The 26,304-nt window shown below is 29.6% G+C and overlaps 2 protein-coding genes across 4 annotated transcripts; one reads left to right on the top strand and one right to left on the bottom strand.

Annotated features, from left to right (window-relative positions):
• The first annotated feature begins 1,284 nt into the window (after positions 1-1,284).
• On the top strand, positions 1,285-5,908 carry LOC122501524. The gene is made up of 2 exons (XM_043611059.1): positions 1,285-1,407; positions 3,726-5,908. Exons 1-2 carry the CDS (start codon positions 1,399-1,401, stop codon positions 5,805-5,807), a joined length of 2,091 nt encoding a protein of 696 aa, XP_043466994.1. The 5' UTR covers positions 1,285-1,398; the 3' UTR covers positions 5,808-5,908.
• Positions 5,909-10,556: 4,648 nt separating this feature from the next.
• Positions 10,557-26,258, bottom strand: LOC122501518 (alpha-catulin). 3 transcript variants are annotated; one of them, XM_043611045.1, is made up of 12 exons: positions 25,863-26,258; positions 25,603-25,685; positions 21,487-21,676; positions 20,725-21,002; positions 20,342-20,578; positions 19,981-20,244; positions 16,018-16,272; positions 15,577-15,736; positions 14,880-14,998; positions 14,456-14,785; positions 14,115-14,321; positions 10,557-11,664 (listed from the first exon to the last, which is right to left on the bottom strand). In XM_043611045.1, exons 2-12 carry the CDS (start codon positions 25,633-25,635, stop codon positions 11,521-11,523), a joined length of 2,217 nt encoding a protein of 738 aa, XP_043466980.1. In that variant the 5' UTR covers positions 25,636-25,685; positions 25,863-26,258; the 3' UTR covers positions 10,557-11,520. The 3 variants fall into 3 exon arrangements, with proteins under 3 accessions (XP_043466980.1, XP_043466981.1, XP_043466979.1); XM_043611046.1 differs by having other exon boundaries at positions 25,603-25,682; XM_043611044.1 differs by having other exon boundaries at positions 25,603-26,257.
• Positions 26,259-26,304: the final 46 nt, after the last annotated feature.

Raw genomic sequence — 26,304 nt, 5'->3', positions numbered from 1 at the left:
ATTTCTTATAAGTAATATTCACAGTAATGATGATATAGCAAAGCAACAATATTTTTAAAAAAGATGATTTGTAAACCTTATCTCGATGGTTGTTTTACCCCAAAAAAATTTAGACAAATTAAACTATATCAAAACAGCCTTACACGTGTATTTTTTGTCTTACTTTTCGAGAATACTTTATACGTCAATAAGTTTTCAAAAATATTTTTTAATAGACTACTGCTTTCAAACTTTCTATAATTGGGTATTACATGTCTCAATTTTGCAAAAAAATACTATTAAATACATAAATACATATATTTATACATATATATTTCTAAAAGAATCAATTTTTTTTAAATTAGGCTGCAACGACTTTATTCGAAATATATAAATGGTTTGAACCAGTTACAAAATTTTTAAAAATGAAACTTAGATTTGTTTCTTTTATCCAAAAACTATGGATTATCTGTAGCACTAAACATGGTTCCTGTCACAATCATTATATATTGTACTGATTTCAAAGGTTTTAGTTGTAAGCAATAATTCGTTTTCAAAATTTGCTTTATGAAATATATATGTGCTTAGAGAAAAACTTGTTCGAAAATGATGATTGCGATTTTATACGTTTAAAAGAAAATATTAAAAAAACACTATCTCTATGCTAAAAATAATAACAAAATAAACTTAGTTCATCTATTCGTTATAATCTCGGTTAAAAGAGTAAAAATATATAAGTTAAATACAATTTATTTTTCAATTATACGGTTTGTTATATTTCACATATTTATAAACTTACATTGAAAAAAATAATTAACTTGAATTAAAATAATGAGACTTCAGATACTAATAATATATTGTGAATGAATATTCTCAACATTTTTTGAAACAAAAAGTCTCTCAGTGTTTTCTACTTTCCGAAAATGATTGACTTTTTCATGTGTACAAAAAGTTTAATTTTGTTGAATAGCACAATGTTAATGTTAAAAAAAGTTGATAACTTATTTAAAAAATTAATATTTATTAATGTTGGGTAAACCAGAGGTAATCAGACAGAGTAATTAGAGATTGGTCGAATATACAAATGACCAAAAAACGCGGGTCTTTATATTTGAATTTAAAGTTCTTTTGAGACTAAAACTCGAATAATTAAATAATAATTAACTTTATAGTCTGACAGTATTAAAAATAAAAATAATAACACATAATTGTAAAAATATAAATCCTTGAAATAGTAGTAAACACATTATCGTACATATTTTACAGTTGACCATATAAAGGAAATATAAATTTTTTTGATAAAGCATATTACGCCACTAAATTTTTATATTCAGTAAATTTTTATTGTGTCAGTTTTCTGTAACACATTCTTGCAGTTAAGACGTGAAGTTATTTGTTCGCCTAAACAAATCTATCAACATGTACATGGTATAAAATTTTATATTTCGTTTTAAGTAAAAATTTTTGTATTATTACATAAACTTTGAAGCTTGAATATATAAAACTTATGAATCTGTTGAATTAACTTTTATTTATTCATTATTGTTATTTATTAAGCACTTCTGGAATAAGGGCCAATTCAGCCAATCCTAATTAAAAGTTATTCACTGCTTAAAGCCAGTTTTACCGCTCACGATTTGTTGGTTAACAATTTAATCATTGATAAACTTTTAATTGGTGATGGTGGAGCCGCAATGGCCCTATAAATAGGGTAAAAGATACAACAGTCGGCCACCTCTGAATTTTGAAAACTATAAAACCATATGAGATAGAATCAATCGGTTTATTACTAAATGTTATAGTCGATTATAGGAATCCATGTGGAATTCTATAAAAAAAACCACATTGGGGAATTGAAACAGGATTTTTATATGAATTAATATAGAAATTTGCATTTGTGTTAATGTAGATACTCCTAAACCTGAAAATTCCTACTTCAAATCTTGTGCCAATTTCACATGTGTTTTTTATATAGAATTCCATGTGGATTCTTACATTGATTCTAGGGATTTATATGAATTTTTGAATAAGAACCCATATAAAATCTAATACTAATAATAAAGAAGTAATGGATTAAATATTGGATTAAGTACTGAAGAATCAGTTTTAAATTTACCAAATAATGTTAAAAAAACGGCTTTTTTAATAATGCAGTATTTCTGAAGATATCTGAAAGTTATTGTTGATAAAATTAAAGAGTAGAAATTAAGAAGAAATTAACTTTTAAGCTTTTCTAACCAAAGAAAAATATTATATAATGTATATAAATATTAAAAACCCTACCCTCTATGGGGCACGGAAACGTTTTTGTTCTAGAAACGTTCATAATACAATGTACGTTTTATGCTCTAAAATCGTTTTTAGAACATTTGGACGTTCTTAAGCCGTTATTATGTAGTAGACATGAAACGTTCTAAAAACGTTTTAGGAACGTTTCTAGAACAATGAAGTTTCCATGCTCAGAGGGTAAGACTCTATTTAAAAAAATACGAGAAAAAATATTGTAAACACCTACAAAAAAGTATTGTAGATATTTTACTTTGATTATATTGATTATAATTTAAGAAAAATCCACGCTAAGTGATCTCAAAAATTTTGGTGGCTTCAATAAATTTTTATGACAGTGATTATTTGGGTATTATATTTACAGTTGAAATAATATAAAATGATTTAAAAATCAATTGATTGATCATATTACATGGAGAACAATTTTCATGCTATTCATAGAATCCTGTTTTTAAAAAGAAACCTATAAGGATTAGATAGACTCCATTTGTATTCACAAAGGGTTATAGGTATTATATTTTTATTTTATCATAACTTTTGCTATTTTCAAAATAGTGATAATAATTTTTTTTAAATATTATTTTTAAAATTGTTTATTTTTTCAATGTACCCTATAAACAATTATATCTCTGCTTTTAAAAAAAATGATAAACATAGTCTATAATATTCTTTAAAATTTAAGCCATTAAACAATGTGGTATCTCTAGTTATTTATGAGGAAAAATAGTTATTTAAATTATTTCTGGCAGGCACATGCTAACGCTTTGAGTCTATGCATAATATATAATATATAGATATACCTTATTGCATACTTTTTTTTCGCAAACTATTAGAAATACAATATTTTTTATTTGCTTAAATTTTTAATGGACATTATGTGCTATGTTCATAAATTTTTTCAAATAAAAATTATCAATAGAGTCAGGCTTTGCCAAACGGATCAGTTAGAAATGAAATAATTTTTTTTCAATTCAAACTTGAAAATGATGTCATAAAATTTTTAGAATAATAAAAAATTGTTTATTATAGGTAATGTTATAAACATATAAACAATTTTAATATTTAACTGTACCAAATGAATAATATATTTTTTTCTCGGGTCTATATAAATAAAAAGGAAATGAATTGTATTTTGCAATTAAAATATCTTAATAAATTTTTACAGAATATACTAACTTATTTAATTTAATATTTATTATTCAAATATACATCATTAGATTTATATTAATTAATTTTTATTCTGAAAGATTTCAGAAATTTTACAATAGGACTAATTAATAATAATTAATAATTTTAAAAAGATTTATGGCTTTAAAGATAACTTTTAGATAACTTCATAAAAAGACGGCGGTATTGATCTGAATGTAAAATCTAATTTATTAATTTAAAAAGAATCTTAAGTTAAAGTAAAAAAATTAAAGTCAAGAGCAAGGCTCTATTTACATTATGAAAATTTTCAGTTTTTTCCTGTTTGTCACTGCATTACCATTTTTGGTATGATCCTTTACGAGAAGGGCTTAATCACACTGGAAAAGCGGACTGAAACTGTTCCTGTACTAAACACTTTCTTCGAATATCTTAATAAATCTAAAAATGAATCCGAAACAAAACTTCAGTTTCTGCAAAATGTGATAAATCAAAGTGGCCCCTACGTCGGTAAAAATCGATCTCATGATACAAAGAACGTAAAGGAAATTTATCAGCACATCATTAGCACAACTCTGTTTTCTTCCTATGGTAACATTAACGGATATTTGGCCGAAATAATCAGCAAGAAAAGAGGAAACACTTATGCATCTCTCAAGAAAACTGTATTTCAGAACCTTTTGCAAAACTACACCAGTAAAGACTACTGTTCGCCTCAAAGGAAAAGTGCTAAACTTACTTATTTGACAGCATCAAAAATATTTACAGATCACATCTGGCCAATTTTTAGAGAGAAAAAATTAGGAATTTTCAATGCGCACAGAATTTTACGAAGAAGTTTGCCAAATGATACTTTTTCTGTAACTTCGACAGAATCAAAAGATTTAATTAGAAGCAATGAATATTTTCTCTCTACTTTGGGGGAACGTGTTTATAATGAAGGCGTAGAAGCATTTGTTGTGTTTAAAGAAAAGGGACTGTCTTTTATAAAAGAAAACAATTTGTTAAAGTTTTTTCGATTAAATGTCGAATATGTAAATAGCATACAAATTTTTGAAACAGAGGAAAATAATTCAATTGACCTATGGTTTAGTCACACAATAAATAGACCATTTTTTGTTGAATATTTAAAGAATTTGAAAGAAAAGGAGTTTTATTTTAACGATATTACTCTTTTAGTAGATATTCAACCTGACGAGATTATCCCTAAGAAATCATCAAAATTTTCTTTACAAACGGAAGTTCGTTATCACATGAAATTTAAGTCTCGTTATGGACTTGTTGATTTAGCAAAATTTCATCATAGTTTTAAAAATCAATACATTGTATTTCCAGAAATCACATTTTTTGTTAATGATGCTCAATATTTTAATGGAAAGGAAATTTTAGTTTTAGAATTGCATGAAAAGCCGATTGAAAAAGATGTGTGGATGAATATTAGAGACATGGAATACCATTTAATTCAAAATGAAAAAATTGAATCTAAAAGATGCGAAATTATTAAGAATGTTGCATTTGATATATCCCTAAGAACACCTCTGCACAGATTTCGTAAATCAGTGGATATTTTAAAACAGTATATTTTAAAAATTGATGAGGAAACAAGTCGTGTTCCCAGTTATGATATGTTGGCACAAGATATTTATTCAGCAATTACAATTCCTGAAAAATATGACGAATGGAAAATAACAAATAACATTTATATTAATGATGTTCTGTGTAAAAGTGAAACGTATGAGGTCATGGATATGAAATATGCAACGAAAAGAGTTAGCGAAATATATAATGATACTTTTGAATGGAAAGTAGAACCTGTGTGGAAAAACTATATGTTAACTCCTGAAGTTAACAATATTCTATTTGAGGATTACTACGTGTTATATTCAGAAATTAACGGAGAAGCAGAGAAGTTTTCAAATTTGCAATATCCTGCTTCAGTATACAAACTGGCCTTAAGACAATGTGATGAGGAATGGATCCAGAGTCCAATCACCCTTTATTATGCAATAAATATGCCTATTGAAATTTTTAGAAATTTTGTAACAGCTAAAGGAGTTTTTATTAGTAGTAAACTTTTAAGTCCATTTCATTTAACTGAAGAAGCAGCTTTAAAAAATTGTGCAAGCACTAAATCCTCAGAAAGACTTGTACTGTATAGTTTGGAAGTTAAGAATCAAGTTGGAATAGTGGATGTTGGTCGTATATTTCATAAGCAAGATTTACCACTCTATGTTACAAATGTAATAAAATTGAAAAGGGATACGATTGTTCATAAAATTATTGAAGGAAGAGATGTTTTCGTCCAAATACTGAGCGTCATTGAAACACCAAAAGAGACTGCAATGGTTTCATTAATAAAAGAGTTGAATAATCTTCTTATGAAAATGAAAAAATAATTTATGCGCAAAAACTTTCTATAGTTTTTACCGATACGCAATGCATTGTTTTAAACTAAACGCTTGATGTGTATGCTTTATGACAAAAATAAATCACTTAAAAAAAGTATTTTGTTTAAAGACTTGTTTTTGTATAATTATATTAACAGATTACAGTTTATCGTCTAATTGATAGTGGTGCTCTATTCCTTAAGGTCTGATGAAATTCTGTTGATTATCGCCCTTGTTTTTCTAATTGCCAGAAAAGTGAAATTTTTCGCAGTATTAAAAAAAATCAGCTAGAATATTATCATTATCGCCCAATAGAAATGGTATTGACTGGATTATATATGATACGAAATTGACAAACAAACATTTTCCAATAAGTTTTTCTTCACACACAGATACTTTTTACAGTCAATGCGCAGTTTATGTTAGGCAATAATCGGAGGTCTTATATAATTATAAGAAATTTAAGAGACCTTCGTACACTCTTAAACATAATTCTTTAAAAAAATTTAATTTTTCTGTAGATTAAAAATAGTTAATTTCTTAATCAACATTACGTAAGAGCACCAATCTCAAATGCGTGCTAAACATCCTCCATGGATGGCGAATTATACTGATCGAAAGGTCTACGTGCGTGACTCTTCTTTGAACGCATTGCGTCATGTTACTACTTCATTATCTGAAATGAATAAAAGAAAAAATTAATATTTACAATAAATTTATTGTAGAGAATATTTTAACTATTTCAACTATAATCTTACCTTTACATTTTGCATCAGGAAGTACTATTTTAGTCTCTTCTTCCGAATTGAATCTTTGCCTTGTGTAAAATCCTGTTTCCAAACTTCGCTTTAATTACTTCAAGAAGAAAAACTATTATAGAGAGAGAGTATCCAATGGCTAGTACACTTAAGAGTATAGGTAGTAGTTTATTCTTCATAATCAATTCTGGTTTTACAGAATGTGTTAACAATTTTTCACTGCTTGAATAGGATTTAATTAATCCAGCTTCTGAAGCTTTTTGAATTATTTCATTGTAGCGATCATTATAGGGTGAGTATTTTCTTCCCATGAAACTTTCGAATCCATGTACAATTTTTTCTGGTAGTATTTTCACATTTAAGTCACCAAATTCAGATTCATATTCTTTAATGGACTCTACAGCATTGCTAAAGATACAGCTGACGTTTTGATAATCAGCCAAAGTGTACAAACAATCCATAACATATTCTGTTACAGTAGACTTATCTATTAATTGTTGAATATCAGGATTTGAATGGTTCTCAAACATATAGGTGAACCAAAAGTCTATATTTGATGACAAATTCGATTTAATCAGTTCTGCTACAGATGAAATTTCAGGAGCCGGTCGAAAACTGACATCAAGTATTATAGAGTAAAAGTAACTTGTGTAGACAATGCACGCAATGAGAAGTGAGCCAAAAACTATTCTTTCCGACCAATGCTCAGGTTCTTCAGGAAGTGCCATTCCTATTATAAATTGACTGATATGCAACGTTTGCCATGTTCTTCTTCTGAATTTTAATAAAAATGCTATAAATTTTATAATAGCAATGATACAAACTGATGCTGAAACCATGTACCAAAATTCTGGTGAAACTCTAATTGCTCCAGTAGGTTTTACTTTCTTTGGAACAACAATATCAGCACTAAAAAACCCCATGATTCGTAAGTTCTGGATGTCAGTATAATCTGAGTTTTGAATAGCATAAGTTAGCGAAATTTCAGACTTTATTTCAACTAGATCAGTAGTCCATTTGTTAAAAACTTGCATATATTCACTATCGTTTCTTCCCATCATTAGGTGCTCCGTATCCAATGTAAATGGTATTACATTAGGACAAAAATTCATCAACTTTTGTAAAATTTCTAAAAACCTTTTTCCCTGTATTTCCACATCATTGCTTGAATAATTAAGAGGTTGTACTGTGAAGTTTAATTTATATCCATTTAGATCGACCAGTTTATTTGGAAACCAAGGAGTTTCATATGATACCACGCTGGATGAATATTTGTTAAAGAACGGATTTAATTGACTTAACAGAGGAAATCCGTTAGCACTTGGTTCGATTGTTACTTTCGAATCATCATTGTATGTCAAGAAAGTAACGTCTAAATAATCTTTTTCCCAGAAAGAATGCAAGGTTCTGTTGATGTACTCATGAGTTGAGTTAAATAAGTTGACAACCAAACATCTCGGTAGTGATGACCATAATAATAATTTTTCATCCCTGACCAAAAAATCATTAAATATATCCATCGTGCTATCGTCAATCCACTGTAAAACAAACAGTGTAGTACTTCTAGGTCGATAAAGCCTCTGGAAATGAAGTTTTGTGAGATTTGAGCTGATTTCACTGTAGCTGAGACTAAAAGATGGAAAATGCGAATTGACTACTGCCATAATGGAATTCATTATAGGGTCCACATTATCCGCCAAATCGTCGACAATGAACACTACTTGATGCAATTTAGACTTTTCATTCAAATACTTTATCAGTCCCTCAAAATAATTAACTTTTGAAGACCCGACTCTCCAGAAAATGTAAATTAAAAAATATATTCTTATAAGTTTCATTGTGCACAACCACTTTCTTCAAAGAACTAAAACAAACTGATAAAGAACTAACAATTCAAGTAAAACATTCTTTTTAATTTTCTATAATAATAAAATCAATAAATGACAAAATTTTGAAATTGATATGTATAAGTGCAATCTAATGATATTGGATAATATATCGGAAGACTAATGATATAGCAATATCAATAGTTTATTTTTAAGTGTATGTAGGTATATAATAGAATTTAAATAAAGTTAATCAACTATATAAAGTAATATCGTATAAAGCATTCTCGAAAAGTAAGACAAAAAATACACGTGTAAGGCTGGTTCCATTGGCTTTTAGTACAATGATGAATCGAAAGTAGCAATCGAACCAAGTGCTAACGGATTACCTCTTTTAAGTCAAATAAATCCGTTCTTTAACAAATATTCATCCAGCGTGGTATCATATGAAACTCCTTGGTTTCCAAATAAACTGGTCGATCTAAATGGATATAAATTAAACTTCACAATACAACTCCGTAATTATTCATCCGAGAGATCGGATAGAGATGGAAGAAGGTTTTTAGAAATGTTACAAAATGTGATGAATTTTAGTTCTAACGTAATACCATTTACATTGGATTTACAGCACCTAATAATGGGAAGAAAACAAAGTGAACATATGGAAATTGCTAAGAAATGGAAAGCTGCCCTATTATATGAAATAAAGTCTGAAATGTCGCTAACTTTGGTTATTTTGGGTCCAAGTTACAATGGCATCCAGAACATACGAATTCTAGCATTTTATAGTGATGATATTGCTATTCCAAAGAAAGTAAAACCTACTGGAGCAATTAGAGTTTCACCAGAATTTTGGTACATGGTTTCAGCATCAGTTTGTATCATTGCTATTATAAAATTTATAGCATTTTTATTAAAATTCAGAAGAAGAACATGGCAAACGTTGCATATCAGTCAATTTATAATAGGAATGGCACTTCCTGAAGAACCTGAGCATTGGTCGGAAAGAATAGTTTTTGGCTCACTTCTCATTGCGTGCATTGTCTACACAAGTTACTTTTACTCTATAATACTTGATGTCAGTTTTCGACCGGCTCCTGAAATTTCATCTGTAGCAGAACTGATTAAATCGAATTTGTCATCAAATATAGACTTTGGGTTCCACATTGGGTTTAAGCATTCAAATCCTGATATTCAACAATTAATTGATAAGTCTACTAAGGCATATAGTCCTATGGATTGTTTGCACACTTTGGCTGATTATCGAAACGTCAGCTGTATCTTTAGAAATGCTGCAATGTTCATTAGATATTATGAATCTAAATATGGTGACTTAAATGTGAAAATACTACCAGAAAAAATTACACATGGATTAGAAAGTTATATGAGAAGAAAATATTCACCCTATAATGATCGCTACAATGAAATAATTCTAAAATTCTGGAAGCTGGATTAATTCAATCCTATTCAAGCAGCAAACAGTTGCTTACACATCCTTTAAAACCAGAATTTATTAAGAAAAACAAACTACTACCTATACTCTTAGGTGTGCTAGCCACTGGATACTCTCTCTCTCTCTCTATAATAGTTTTTCTCCTTGAAGTAATTACAGCGAAGTTTGGAAACAGGATTTTACACAAGGCAAAGATTCAATTAAGAAATTTGAAGAGACTAAAATAGTACTTCATGATGCAAAATGTAAGGGTAAGATTATAGTTGAAATAGTTAAAATATTCTCTACAATAATTTTATTGTAAATATTAATTTTTCCATTCATTCATTCCAGATAATTAAGAAGTAACAAGACGCAATGCGTTCAAAGAAGAGTCACGCACGTAGACCCTTCGATCACTATAATTCGATACCCATGGAGAATGTTCAGCACGCATTTGAGATTGGTGCTCTTTACGTAGTGTGTTCGTTATGTTTGAATAATTTTTGCATTCAACAAAATAGACTTATACAAACTATAAAATTGATTTTCTATTAACCTCTTTAGACCGCTGAAAAGAGCTAAAATATCATGTAGAGCCTAAATATAGGCCCTACATGTAATTAGTATTTTTTATGGGATAAATTTAAGTTACAAAAACATTATTTTACGATTTAATAAGAAGAAGAAGATATATATTTAGGGATTTGTGTGGAAATTAAATAAACAGTACAGCAGAACGTAATGTATAGATAAATTTATTTTACACTTTGGTGACTTATATTACTGATGATTTTAAGCGGAAAAAGTCGTCACTTAACATTAGATTCATTCATGCAAGTTTTCCAAACACCATCTTCGTTAACTAATTATTATCACACATTTACAAATTAGCTAATCCTAGAACCTTCTAACTTTTTACCTTGTTTCAAGTCATTTTAAATCATTCGCATCTGGCGGTTTAGAGAGGAAATAAAAGTTCTAAGCAAAGAGTTGTTGTGGACTTTTCCTCGTGACACGCTTCACGGCAAAGTTCACGACATTCATCATGATGCGTAAAACTCCGATGTTGGGACTCTTTTTTATTAGCCCTTTAATAAATAAACTTTAACATTATAGATATTTAGAAAATAGTTCAACTTCTCGTCAAGTTACTGTAATAGTAGCATTTTCTCTATTCTGACGACAAGTGTTTAAATGTGAAGAAACTGAAAAATTAGTAGATACTCGTAAAACGAATAACAAGAATAACAAGACCCAACATCAAAGTTACATATCTTACCTCATTTGTGCATCCACTTATAGTTCTGCTTACTTGATATTTTGTCTTTTATTGTCCGATATTATGTTTTCTAGTAATCTACAGTCTTAAATAAAGTTACAATTATCGCCCTAAAAATTATATGCGAGTCATGAGGAATAATCTTTACCAGCTCCCCAGTGAATTAATTTAACAAAAAAAAATGTCATATGCAATCTCCGTTTGTTATTCTAATTAAATGTCAGACACATATATGAAGTAATTATGTTATCAAAAATTCCTGATAATGCCAGTAAAAAATTGTAAAATTAGGGACAAATACAACTTCTGTTAGAAGGCTATAAACCGCGAACAAAATGTCGCAAAAATTTTTTGTCTAAAATAATAAAAATGAAACTCTAGTACGTCGCGCATCCCCTTTGGCCCTTCGGGCCATACCAAATTGTCAGACGGACGAATCGCTGCCAGGAGCTGAACCAGACTTAGAGCCATCTCCACCTGCTCCGCTGCCATCGCCATCTCCGGAGCCATCTCCTCGATACATTGAGCCGGATCCTCGCGTTGACAATCCTCTAAAGTCTAAGTTGTACTGGAAATACAAACAAAAATATGCTTTAAACTTTTAACTTTTGTCAACAAAAAAACTATATTATAATAATATTCATTCTTAATAATTGTAGAAAACAATTGTGCAAAACAAATAATTTTTCAACAAATCTAATTTCAGATTTGTAATAATTTATTTACAATTTGGCCAAGTTGAAAGATTGCCTGGAATTCTTGCGAAATGTCCTGATTAGTTAGGGCTGATGTCAAACAGAAATGAAACTGACAACTGTTTGATCGTATTATAATATAAAAATATGGAAAAATGATGCGTTACGGAATTACCAATGTTCTACTATATTATTTTCCAAACTATTTTCAAATTAATCTTTCTTCATGCGTGATATTATTCAAAGAAGTACATTTATAATTCTGATCTCTCTTTTAAATTTAACTTCAACTTCGAAATAAGATATTCAACTTTTATCGCTAGACACATTCATTTCGTTTTACATCGTCTCGGATACGCAGAATTCGACTCTACTTTTCTTATTGGATTCGTGTCGAGTTATCAAAGCTGAATATATTGGTAAAAGTAAAGGAGATAAAAATAAAAAGTGAAAACAGAATTACTTTATGACCTCTCCTCGTATTACTAGAAAATATAGCAGAACATCATACAAAAGTTTAAATTATATCAATCGAACCTTGCTTGTTGACAAGAAATTGAAGAATGTTGTTCCTTGCATAAAAATAAAAAAATTGTGTACGTGTAGTATTGTATGATGTTGATTACGATTACAGAAGTGCAATGTATTTTGAGTGTAGTATCTTCGAAATTGGCATCACTGTTTACTATAGTCGTTTGATGAGTGTAACTGCATTTGTTGTCCCGTTGACTTGTTTTTTGGATTATATGGAGAAGACATAAGGAAAGAATGATAATATTTTATATTGTTGTATAAATGACTTGCTGTTAAAGGGTGGGGTTGAATATATGGACTTGATGGTGGTAGTAATTTGGGACTAATGGGATATAAGCACTCTTCGTCTTCAACACCAGGTAACGGTATTTTATTGGTGTCCGTGTATAGTGGCATTACCACATTGTGCTAATATGAAAACAAACAAAATAAATGGATGTATCAATTTCATTAAGAAATAAAGATAAACTTATATGTGACGATTCCCACTGAAAGGTACATGACGCAAGTGATTTAATATTAATATACTCTTCAGTTTAGTGGAAATTCTACATGTGGGTTCACAGGTTCTTCCTTTCTTTGGAAATTGTCACACATGACTTGAAAGTTCATAAGAAATAAATTAAAAATATTAAATGTAGATATCTACAACATCTGAAAATTGTATAAAAAAAAACTGTACATTAAATAAATCCTTTTATTAAGAATTTAGATGAAATTAATAGTAACTTGTGATTCCGCACATCTCAGTGTAGATTAACAAAAAAGTATTTTATATTTAAAATGGTTTCTGCGTTTAACACCGAATAACTATTAACCATTAAAGCGCACACATCCTTAACTCAAAAACTCATATTTTAAAATAACTTTATTAGAACGAAAGTTTGACTAATGTCATTCATGGAACGTAAAGTTAGTTACCAAAGGAAATGCCTGATAGGGCCACATGTTCAATTTTCACGAATTTGAACGAGATATTAGAATGTGAGTGTCCAACACCCATGATGCGCTTTAAGGGTTAAAGATTCTTTATAAATTCAGGATTTATGATGATTTCATCATCTGTTAAAAATCTGAATATCCGTCAAGTTAGCGGATCTTCTTGTCTTACTCTTCTTCTTTCAAATATTCTATAAATGATTCCGTTGGCTTGAAGAGGACGACTGATGAACCATTCCAGGTAAGATTTGTCGACGTTAATAATCGAATCAATGTCGATTTGATACCGAAATTTAATATTCAGATCGACTTTAGGATATTATGTATAAGATATATGTCAAAGCAATGAAAATATTCCGTACTATTTTACGACATTAAATCAAGAATCAGTACTGGATTTAAATCGAAAATTCAGTACTGGTTTACCGACGTTAAATTAATTTCGAGTCTCCACTATAGACTAACGTTGGGAATTGAATTGTATAAATCAATTTAATCCCCATACTGCTTTGTCGAAATAAAATCGACGTTGTATTTATGGAGTAATTGGATTCGAATATTGTAAGGTCAGTGTCGATTTCAAAAATGTCGTTAAAAAATACTATGACAGCATGAACCTGACCATAAACACTTGTAGGACGAATGTTATTAACAAAGATAATTATAGCTTGAGTAAAAATTAAATTTTTATTGACACACTCTAAATTACTGATAAATTTTTCCGTAAATTAATATTTGTTAACTAAACTAATTTATCTACAACTGAAACGTTGAACAGATAAAATTTGAATTTGTAAAGTGAAAAAGATGTTGTACATTTATAAATAATTAAAATTGCAATGATACATACTTTTGAAGCACAGACGAAACACGTTGTAACAACTTTTGATATTACATTCATAAGATTTTTTGTTTCTTGAATTACATTGTCAACTTTGATAAAGGTTGCCGATTTTCCAACTGTGGGATTTTTTACAGTAAATTGAAGTTGTTGGACATAAGTTGGCACACGATCTAAGTTTTCGAGTAATTCTTTTTTATGATTTCCGCCGGGTACCTGAAATTAATGAGAAGCAATCAATTTAATTACGTAACATTTTTCGAATATTTCACAATCTTTGGAAACTATTCTATTTTCGCATCTCCCCAGTGGACACCAAATTATTTGGAAATCAATTTAAAAATATCTACCTGGTAACTGAATTGTCGCACAACTTTGTACAATCGATTTGCTTCTTCTGCGAAATATTCAGCTTGTGTGAAAAGGTCTTGGGTAGTTTTTAGTGCCCCTTCACCCCTTGTAAACTGGTACATCGCAAAGGCCATCGAAGACATATTTTTTGCTCTTTTCACAATATCATTGTTCTCTTCAAAAGCTGAACCACTTTCTTGCCATTTTTCAGTTTCTGCATTCATTTCGGATGTTATCAGTTTCATCTCAAGACCAGATTTTGCTATTTTTGCTTGTTCTTCACTGTCAAGACTAACTGGTTTTAAAGGTTTACTTGTTGTCCCATGTTTCTAAAGAAAATGGTATTGATAATTAAACAAAAAGAAAATTTTACACTTTATTATCTCTATTTGTGAACCCCTCTTTGGTTTATTGATCTCTTACCCCTGGACGTGGTAATGACATATAAACTTGCTTTTCAGGTCGACTTTGTCCCAATTCCAAAACATCTTTAGCTACAGTTGTTATATCAGTCATCAACCACTGCCACATGTCGGCAAACACTATAAGAATTAAAATATCTTCTTACAGTAGACATAGTTGGCTTTCAAAAGCCAAGGAATTGCAGAAAAATAAACTCTTTCTTAGTAACCACTTTCAACATTCACTTACTTTTATCGATTATAAAAGAAATTCTAGGTTTAGGATCAGATTATCCTATTCTTTTATACTAAAGACGCTGAACACAATTTGAATGTCCCTTTTGTTGCATTACGTCAGGAATTTTTCTTAATTTAAAAAAAGTGGGAGTTTTTATTTTTCAGGTAATCTTATTTGAAAAACTACAAAATTTACTGGAGTCTTGATACTTGGAGATTTTTATAGTCGCTAATACCGAATCTAAAATTTGATTTTCCAATATAAAAATGTTGACCTGACCTGATGGAACAAAATTCACGTTCAGCGTCTCAAAATATATTTATAGCGAGAATACTCTGCATCTACTAACCTTGACACTTTTTGGCGTAGGGACAAAAAGTGTCGTCAGAAATTAATTGTAAAGTTATTTCTTCTTTTACTTTTTATCGTTATTTATACTAAGGTAAAAACCCTACAAGATACATAACGGAACTTTCAGTACCTTCAAGGTTTTCTTTAGCAATTTTGCTGGTAGGATGTCTAGACAGTGTGTAAGCCGCAGTTACAACTTGTGGCCCATATATCCTCAAGTTAATTTCAGTAAACTTTGCCGACACTTGTAAAGACTCAGTGCGTGCAACGTGTCTTAGCAGTTTACAAACCTAAAAATCAAAGATGATAACAAACAAAAACGAGGACTGAATTGCTATTCTCGTTACATTTCCCTAAACTTGTATAAAATTTACTAAATTATTCCTACGTTCTTTTTAATTTATTGAAGTAATTCATTGGTTATTTGGTAACAGATTATTTATTTCAGGGACTTGGAGAAACTTGGAGCAAATTTCTTTAATGTCGTTCCTATTTACCAATCACGATGTACATTCGTTAAGAAATACAAAATTTTTAAGTGACTAATGAACAAATAAATATTGCAACTTACTTCAAGAATGTGATCGATGTATTCCTGAAACCTGTCGCTACTCTCCTTCAATCCATCAATGTCGCTCGATGCAGCAAGGTTTTTAATTGATGATACCAATTCATGTAAAGCCTTTGTCACTGATCCAAGGTCTCCAGCTTGATCTAGTGTAGTTGCACATAGGTGTTGCTTCAAATCTTTTGTGGCTCTTAGTAAGCGGTCTAGAGCTTCTTCAACTTCTAACTTCGGTGATCCACATCCGCTGCCGGTGATTGTCTGGGATAAGGATATTACTTGTTTGTAAATTTATGCACCAAACTCTGTTGAAGTATAGGCGTGTCCCAAGTGGGCCATCCTGAAAATTTAATGTTGTCGACTTTGGTACACTACCGACCACTTTCATTAGACCAATAGCGTATTTTTGTGAATATATTTGTTTCTAATATTAGGCCAAAGAAAATTGAAATATTTCTTGACAAAAGTCAGGTCTTCTGCGATAGTGTAATATTTCTGATTTTTTTAACAAACCCAAACCTTCCAATTAATAAACAACTTATAAGGGCATTTTGAAAGTTATTAGGAAGGTCAAGTACACTCGTAATGAGTTTATCTCATTTTCGGAGGATGAATTTAAATTTTATGCTAATGTAAGAAGTATCGAAGTCCAAGTAATCTGTAAATTTACAGGCTACTTGGGATTGGAAGTTAATGGAAAGAGTATCAACAAGCAACAAAAAAAGTAATTTTACGGACACACCATACTTGCTCATAAAGAATTAAGTTAGTAAAAAATATATTACATTAATATTTGTCATCATTATATTATAAATATTGCATAAAGCTTAAGTAGGCAGAACAGTGTCGCCAGGACCAATTTGTCCAGTATATTTCTCACGTGGTTTTTTCTTTTCAAATGTAATTCACTAATTCAGTTTCTTTTTCTCGTCTATGCATAGAAATCTACGATCCTGAATTAAGCTCTTCTTAATTCAACAGCCAGAAATAAGAGATCTAATCTGGGATTGTAGGCGTTGGTCTTTTCATTCACTGGTACTAGTTTTAATAAGGAGTAAACAGGACCTTTTATCAAAGGACTCTTCTTGGGCTATCCAGATTGTCTTCAACTAGAAATCCTAATCATCAGCAAATAGTATTGCTATACTTTAAATTGCGCATCAGCTATAATAGCAGAGAAGGCACAGACACCAAATTTTTCTATTTTGCTTACTTAAAAGAATTGTTACAAAAAAGTTTAAATTGTATAAAATGTATATCAAATTACACCAAGCGATTGAATGATGAATAAAATAAACCCAGCTGTAGCCGACTTGTTATAGTGACTCGGGTTGTTTATTTATCTGACTCAGAGGAAGTTGACTAAAACAGGTCATGGGTAGTAACACTTTAAGATCTTAGAAGTAAGTAAGGTGTTCAATTTCGAAACCTGACGCTGAACATTAAATAGTTTAAAAATGTTTCTACTTTCTTTGTAGTCGGAAGTAGAAAATCCGTAGATTCAGATACACGGATTAAATCCAAGGTTATGTGGGGCTAACCTCTCTTGCTCAGGTCGACCCATTAAAAACCACTCCCGTTTTTGGCTGGAATTGTCTTTTACAACAGAACTACTGTCTGGCTTAGAACATCATAGGGAAAAGTCCCTGGGACTTCGCTCACACACCCTAAGCTGTTACCAATCTATCTTAAAGAGATGTCAAAGTTGATTGGATCCCCTGAGCCTACTTGTTGTTGGTTCTTGCGAGAGTCTTATTTGCTTCGTCGAGGGCTGACCTGAAGACTTTAGATACTTCACTTTCGGTGACATAGTTTGTGTTCACCTTGTTGACAAACTTTTCTTTGCATAAAAACAGCTTATGCCCTTTTGATAAGCTATGAATTTATTAGTGACTTCTCCACACTTGAAGCACGTAGTCGGCCGGTCTGCAATTTTGCAATTCTTGCTCACGTAACCAAATCCGAGATTGCATTCCTCGTTGGTTTGATCCTAGGACCACCTTTCCGAGGGTTTCTGACAACACTTCTTTCTTCCGACCGCCTGAACAACTTGAGCGGTAAAAGCCTTCTTATCAGAGTTACCTCCAATTTTGATCAAAAGGTCTCTCTTTTATAAAACTGTTGCTTGTACAACCTTTGTGTGGTTGACGTCTGGATTAACTCCTTTACGAATTTTACCTAAAACGCTGGCATACGCCTTTCCTTGAGCGACACGAATGACCACAGTCGATTCACTCATCACTGCCTTGACAGTTTTTGTACGTGGTGGTTTAGGTGCATCCGTTGCATCTACATCCATTTTAAATATGTTTATTTTGTATTTACAGTAAGATTTATGAGACAAAAACCAAATTCACAAGCGGCGGGGCTGTAAGGAACACAATTTTTTTCTTCCGAATTGTTAATGTGTGTTGTCAAAACGTAAGTTTTTCGTAATTTCTTTTGTTTTTTATCACCTAATTTGGTAATAGCCGCATTTTGTAATTTCGAAAAAATGCTTCTTTTTTGCTTAAAATTCCAGCTTTGATCAAATCAATTCTTTAACCCTTCAAAGTGCTCGCCAAGATCAATAAAAGAAAAGAAAATTAAGGCAATATTTCAATACACAAAAAAGTTACAAGTCTTTAAAGTTGAAATCTGTTCCTAATAGCCCCAAGTTTACGGTACGCTATTAGGGAATAGACATTTAAAATTCACTTGTCGAATATTTTATTTTGCAACGTACGTTGTCGATTCAAAAGAATAGGGTTCCGTATTTTTTTGAAACGTCAGAAAACAAGGAAATGTGCAAATTTAGATAAATAGAAACCCTAATTTCTTTTCTGTTGTTTTATTCCAGTTAAGAATAGATAATAATTGATTTTGCTTATAATTTTTGATTCAAAGAGGTACACGATTTAGAAAAATGTTATTCCGCACAAAAATATTAGTATGAAATAAGAATCACTTTGCATTATTCCTTCAACAAGAATTATATTAATAGAAGTCATATGCATATATTAACATAGTTATAATATGAATTTATATAAATATGATGCTCCAAAGTGAAAGAGACCTTAGCTGCAAAAAATATTGGGATATGTTTACAATAGTTTTTGGTTCTTGAAGATTTATGTTTGATTATTTAACATTAAAAATACTTTTTACTGAATACTTTACATAAAAATTATGAATTAAACATTAATATAGTTTATACAAAGAATAAACAATTTTCATTTATTTTCACTTCTCACTTTAGTTATTTAAAAAAATCTATGGTCTCTTTCACAGTGGAGCTTCAGAAAACAATATGGGTTTATATACAATCATCAAATTCTGAAGGGAATAGTTACAAATTGTTTCAAAGCATTTAAATAGAGAGAGGTTTTCTAAAATGCATCAACCATTCTCGTAAATTTGTTCGCCATATTGGATCCGACATTTTGAATTTAGAAAAACCGATCTCGAATTCATAATTATATGATATTTTCATGACCAAATGGGATTCGGTTAATACTCTGTTTATACAATACTATTTTTTAAATCTGTAACTTCTGTTCTAGTAATCTGATTTAAATTTTAAATACCGTAAATACTTCTAAATTTGCAAGTAAATCTTTAATAAATTTTTAGGAAAGTTTTGGTGCTGTGTGGGATATTTTGTTCACACTTTCAGATATTGAAAATTTAAATCGGATTATCAGAACAGAAGTTACAAATTTCTTAAAAATAAGTACCAAAAAAATCAGAGTCTTGTATCTCCGCCATTTTTTATTTTTTTTAAAAAACATTTAAAGGGTTTTTTTCATCACCCAAGGAGCGTATAAACAGTAAGGCTTAAAACAAGTGTATAAACAAAGAAATAATAATATTAGCAATGAAACCGTAGCGTCTTACATTGTAATTAAGTAATCTAAAATTAATTTAAGAATCGTTGTGATTGCATGTAAACCCTTAATATAAAACTAAAATTACGATATGATAACTTACCTTGCTATTTACAAGTCTGAATAAGGCATTTAGTTCTAATCTTGCTCTATCACAAAGAAGAAGAATGTTTTCTCTATGTTCGTGTGTTGTATAAGCACTATCGGTAAAATCCTGAGTTCTTTCTACAACTGTTTCAAGGGAACTTATTAATGTGTCTCTATAATTTGGTCCCAAAAGTGACTTTCTACATTTATCAATAAACCTTTCAAAATGATTTAAAGCCGAAAAGACAGTACTACTATCCCAGTCTTCTTGTTGTGGACTCTGTAAATAATACATATTGTCTTAAAATAGTATTTTATTATAATCATTGTAAATAATTAAATGATATGGTACGAAATCATGAGAATACTTTATATACCTGAGGATTGGTATACGACTCATTGCATTCAATAACTCCATCTTTCACAACATAATGAATCAAGTCCATCGCTCTTCTCATTTGACAAAAAACTGTGTCCCTGTTTTCTTTAGCCGATAAACAATCTGGATGCCTTAAGCATGCTTTACTTGAAGTAAGGAGCATCATTGTGCTTCTTTCTAAAACTTGTCGTGCAGCTGCCATTTGTGCTCTTCGTCTTTCATCTTTAAGATCATTCTGTAATTATTTGTCAAAAAGTTCATTGATATGCAATGATCTGAATGTTAATCATTTTTCAAAATTTAGGAGTTTTACTTATGTGTAACAGTACCAAACACTAAATATTTGTATTCAATTAAAAATATTCTTAGAAACAAATGTACCTGTCGATCACCAGTCAGGTGGGCGAGTTCAACCATTTCCGCGCCAAATTGACTGAAAGCTTTAACAAATTCCGTGAAATTCGACACACTTTCTAGACGACCAAGACTACGTGCAACTTTATCTTTTGCTAACAAAAGTTGCTTCACTACAACAATATCTGCCAATAAAAGAACTCTTGTCACTGATACTAGAAGACATCTCGCAGCACGAACTACTGCCCCTCTGTCGTCAACATTGTCTTCCATTGCACATTCACATAACTTTTCTATTGCTGAGCCTGGAATAAATCCATTTTCAATTTTATGGTAATAATTTTCAAACGAATTGTCACATAAAATGTTATCAATGCGTATCACACAGCATCGAAACTTTTCTAAAGGTTGAAATTAGCTTGACTGCAATCTTAGGAATCTTTAGTTACAAAGCTCATTACAGTTTAAATAATTCTTTAAATTTCGACTGTTTTTCAATGTTTAAAGCAAAAGCTGACTGAACATTGCATGAACGTTTAAAATTTCTTCAACTCTCATGCAATGTTCAGTCAACTTTTACGTCAAACATTGAATAACATCGGGCATTTAAAGAACAACTTCAAGTTTCATGATCTTCGCAGCTAAAGATTCCGAAGGTTGCAGTCAAGTTAATTTTAACTTTCAGGAAATTTTTAGTGCTATTTGGAACAACTCTTATTTAAACTTCATACATTGTGTTAAATAATAATACATTGTATTAAATGTTAAGTAGATATTTATAATTTTTACCTGCCACTCTAGCTTCTTTGCAGGCTTCGTACATGCCTTGATTAATTTCTGGATTATCATCTGCAATTGTTTCCCCTACCGTAACAAATCGATCTACTGCTAAATTAACAGCTTGACCAACTCTTGCAACGGCCCTTAAACTCTGGTCCGAACATAAAGAATATTCTCCCTGCGACATTAACGCAGAAATCTAAAAAATTCATTAAATTTATATTATCATTCTTACGTACACTCCAAAATGTTACAATTCTAGTATGCAAATTTTGGAAATTTTGAAACAAATCAAAAGCATGCGTTTAATAAATAACTTCTTAATTCAATTCACGATTTTAAAACAAATAAATAATTTACACATAAACTATGGGGCTTTTTCTCAAAATTGTGTCCAAAATTCAAATTTTTCTATATATTTAAAAATTATTTTTTCCATTGGAAGTTGATTGTCTATATATCACAATAATAGAAACCGAGTTTTATTTTGAAAAAAGCAACTATTTCTGTTATTATGTTTGTATAGTCAGAATTCTAAAAAAATTACTTCGGATTCATAATCGCAGCGACACCAAAAACCGCAAGTGACAAGATTTAATCATTTCGTGCCTCCGGGACATATAATGTATATTTTTACAAGAATTACATAAAATTTTCTAAGTGGGACACATTATGTCCCACGTCCCACCTTAGGTCCCACTTAGAAAAATTTATGTAATTCTTATAAAAATCAACCAATTAATTTGATGTAAATTTCTTTCTATTCCGAATGGATCCTACTACAATTAAAAAAATAATAAATTACAAAAAGTAGTAATATTTATTTTAAACCAAGGTGAACATTGACTGCTTTAAAAAAACAGTTATGTAACAAACTATTTATTTCATTAACATTTAGTGAATAATTTTAAACAACACTTCGTTTTACTATGTTTTTGGAGACGCTGATTACGAATTTGAAGTCAGATTTAAAAAAAATCAAAAAATTCAAAATGGTGGACATTTTTTTCAAAATTGCTCAAATTTGCTTGAAACTTAATAATCTGGGGTTTTCAGGATTGCCATTTTGAATTTAAAAAATCTCACTTCAGATTCGTAATCAGTAACCCTGAAAACCCCCGAGTAACAAATTTTATGCAAATTTAAGCAATTTCAAAAAAATGGCCGCCATATTGGATCCGCCATTTTGAATTTTGAAAATCTGACTTTAGTTTCGTAATCAGCGACCCCAAAAACCCCTGAGTAACAAGTTTCAATAAAATCGTTTTCAATGTCGCTGACTACAAATATGAAGTTAGATTTATAAATATTCAAAATTGCAGACTAAATATGGTGTAAGTTAATAATCGAAATATCATAAATGAAAAAATTCAAAAACTCCCCACTGCTTGATAGTAAATATTTCAGAATGTGAGTCTATTCACGTAATTAATTAACAAGCATAACTAGTTAATAAATTTTATCATTATTGGGCATAATTAAATTACGTGACGCTAATAGGGATGGAGGGGAAAAATATTCGGTACCATCAGCATAAAAATTGCATTATCTATCTAAAAGTCTGTTACATATGTGGAGAGGGGTGTAAACCTAAAAAAAAGCATGACGTAATTAAAGTATGGCCTCTTAGTTGTATATTATTAGTTTTGTAATGTAAAACATATTTAAATCAGTTTATAATTTTTTAAAAATAAACATTAAAATCCATCCCTTGCATTAAATATACTTACTCTAGTGAAAAATAATTTTTATTGAATTATCAGTGTGAGACAATTTCTATTCAAAGTTGCGTGCAAAACAATACCTATTGAAATTAAGGTACAATGTGCCTTATTCAATATATTCATTCAAGATAATTCCTTTACAAAATTGAGTCCTAAAGTAATTTTTACTGTTAAGTTCTAATCTATTAAAGGTATTTAGGGCAAATTATTCATTTCAAGAATTAAGGATATACAACTAAAGAATATAAATCTCTGCTTTTGGATAAGATTTTCTTCCCTCCATCAAATAGGGCACTATACAAGAAAAGCCATTAATATATAAATCAATTACTCTGAAACATTCCAGTGTGTATTTGGCCTAATTTGAAATAATCAATTTCCTGATCTGAGAAATATTTGAAGAAGATAAAATATAAGTATATGAGACATTGCTTTGATTGGCCAAAAATACTTTTGGCATCGAAATGATGAATGTTTGCAATGTGCTACAATTTAAAGAATTTAGTCATATTAACACACACACAGTGCCAAGAATTTACTGAAAATTTATTTGGCAAGGAGTATAAAGATTGTATATAAATATAAGAAAGTTCTCAAAAATGAAAAATATTTAACGCGAAAGTTGTCAAAAATTTTATTAACGGGGGGTAAGGGTTGTCACTTTCAGAGAAATTAAAAATTTTAAACCATTAACTATCAATCATAAATTTTATTTATTTAATTAAAAAAAATTTTATTTACTGCATCAGATTTTATCTTCTTGAAGCAGTTTAACTAAACAACCACCTGAAAAATTCTATTAAAATATTTATTCGTTGTTTTCAATTTTTTACGACAATTTTCAAAAATTAATTAAGGGGAATATTTTGTTATAATGTTGTGTATTAATGAATATTTTTTTTATAATGTTGTGTATTATTGAGGTACTTCGACTACAAAAAGATATTATGCATTAAATTTGAATTTTCGAATCAATAATACGAAGCATTTGGGGAATTGTGAGTCACTGTATTTATTACTTGTTTTCGCCGACTTAATGGCACTATTGTATCAATGCAGTTATTTATCATTGAAATCACTCATAGCTATAGTAATTTTTTTCTTGAAAGTTACAAATCTGACATCAGATTTTAAAAATTCAAAATGGCGAATCTAATATGGCGGAAGTAAAAAATTTAAATTCTTATTAATTCATTTGAATCTTGTTACTCGGGGGTTTTCAGGGCTGCTGATTACGAATCTAACATCAAATCTTAAAAATTTTAAATGTCGGACAAAGAAATTTAAAATCTATCGAATTTTCCCTGAATCTTGTTGCTCGGGGTTTTTTTAAACGTAACTGATTACGAATCTAGCTGAAAATATTTAAAATTTAAAATGTCGGAAGAAATTTTATAAATTGATAGGATTTAGTTTAAAGTTAATAAAAAAAATTCTAATATAAGGATGATTTTTCTGTATGAAAAATGAACCAAAAGAATTCTATTTATTGCCATTCGGGCAGCAGAACTGTTTCATTTAAAATGTGTAACTAATGTAGAGGCTAATTTACTCGTCCAATTTGTGATTCCGATTAATTTAATTTCCTAAAATTTTAAATTAATATTTAAAACATTTACAACTATTTAATAAATATTTGTTTGTTACTTTTTATTTTAAAACCTAATTTATGCGATGTCACACAATTCTTCAACATTTTTATAAAAATTATAAAAATGCACTTTTAAATAAAATTCAAATATCTTTTAGTTACCAAATTTGAAAAACCAAAAATTTTTTAACGAGTTAATAATTTTTACATTCGTTCCCCGTTTATATTTCAATATGTTTTACATGGCCTTTAAACAATAATTAAAATAAGTACAACAACATGTTTCATAATTTTATTATGATTTATTTTAATAATTAATATCACCTTTTAAACATCAAAATATCGCTTTTAAAAGATCTTAAAGATAATGAGGATACCTAGTTGAATTGAAACATGTTGTTGTACTTATTTTAATTATCCTTTAAAAGACATGTAAAAAAATATTAATATAAAAATTTTAAAAATTACTTTTATAATAATTTTAAATTATTTAAGTTTTATTTCTTGTTAATTAATGTAAAAAGTGCAAAAATCGTCTACTTTAAAATGTTATTAGAAAAAAGTTTTCTTTGCCAAAAGAAACCCGAAACACAATGTGAGATAAAATTTTAATCTCTTTCATTCAGTATCACTCGTGACACAATTATGAGAAAAACTATCATTTATGCTATACTATTAGTAAATATAAATTAAGACTACATATATAGAAACTCTTCACAATAACAGACTTAATGTTACAACAGTTTTATTTTACTTATAAATAATTGTTATTTTATACTTTTTGTACTATATTGTCCTTTCTGAACCTACCTCTTGTCCAACTGACATACTTTCTTCGTACATCTTTAGAGCTTATATCCTTCTTTTAAAAAGTGTACATTCGTCCATTCCTACTGTACATCATCATAATATGTATTTTACGTTGTGTAATAGCATAATAGTAATACAATCAAAAAAATGAATCTTATATTTGCCTTCAATGTTATTGATTTATAATTTAAGAGTGTCAATGATATAACGAAACAAAAAAAAATGTGTCTCTGTCAAAATTTTATTTCTATTTGCTTTACCTTTTTCTATTATACGTTAATTTACTCTCTTGTTTTTATAATGTATAGAAAAATTTTAAAAATCAGATTTTTATCTCACAAATCTTGAAATAAATAAATTTGAATTTTTTTTTTTTGGAATATATTTTAATAGTTTAGTGTATTATTTGTAAATTGATTTTGTTTTTAGAAAACAGGTGGCGGATAAATCGCGTCATGAGCTATGAATTTTTTCTTAATTAGTAATACGTATATTCATAATATATGCGAGTCACTTGCTAAAAAGCAATAAACACAGGAAATTTAGATTTATTAACTACTCAAATTAGAGTGATCCTAGTATGTTAAATGCCTACAAGAAACTGGACTGAATGTGGGAGTTAAACGGGTGAATTCTGTGAGGCTGCTATGTGCGTGTATATCACAGTAGGTGATATACGCAACGCGCACCCTCAGTAAGCAA

The sequence above is a fragment of the Leptopilina heterotoma genome, unplaced genomic scaffold, assembly GCF_015476425.1.
Source record: "Leptopilina heterotoma isolate Lh14 unplaced genomic scaffold, ASM1547642v1 Lhet_21, whole genome shotgun sequence".
Lineage (NCBI taxonomy): Eukaryota > Metazoa > Arthropoda > Insecta > Hymenoptera > Figitidae > Leptopilina > Leptopilina heterotoma.
Note: the sequence above shows the minus strand (reverse complement) of the source record. Positions and strands in the feature narration are given on the sequence as shown.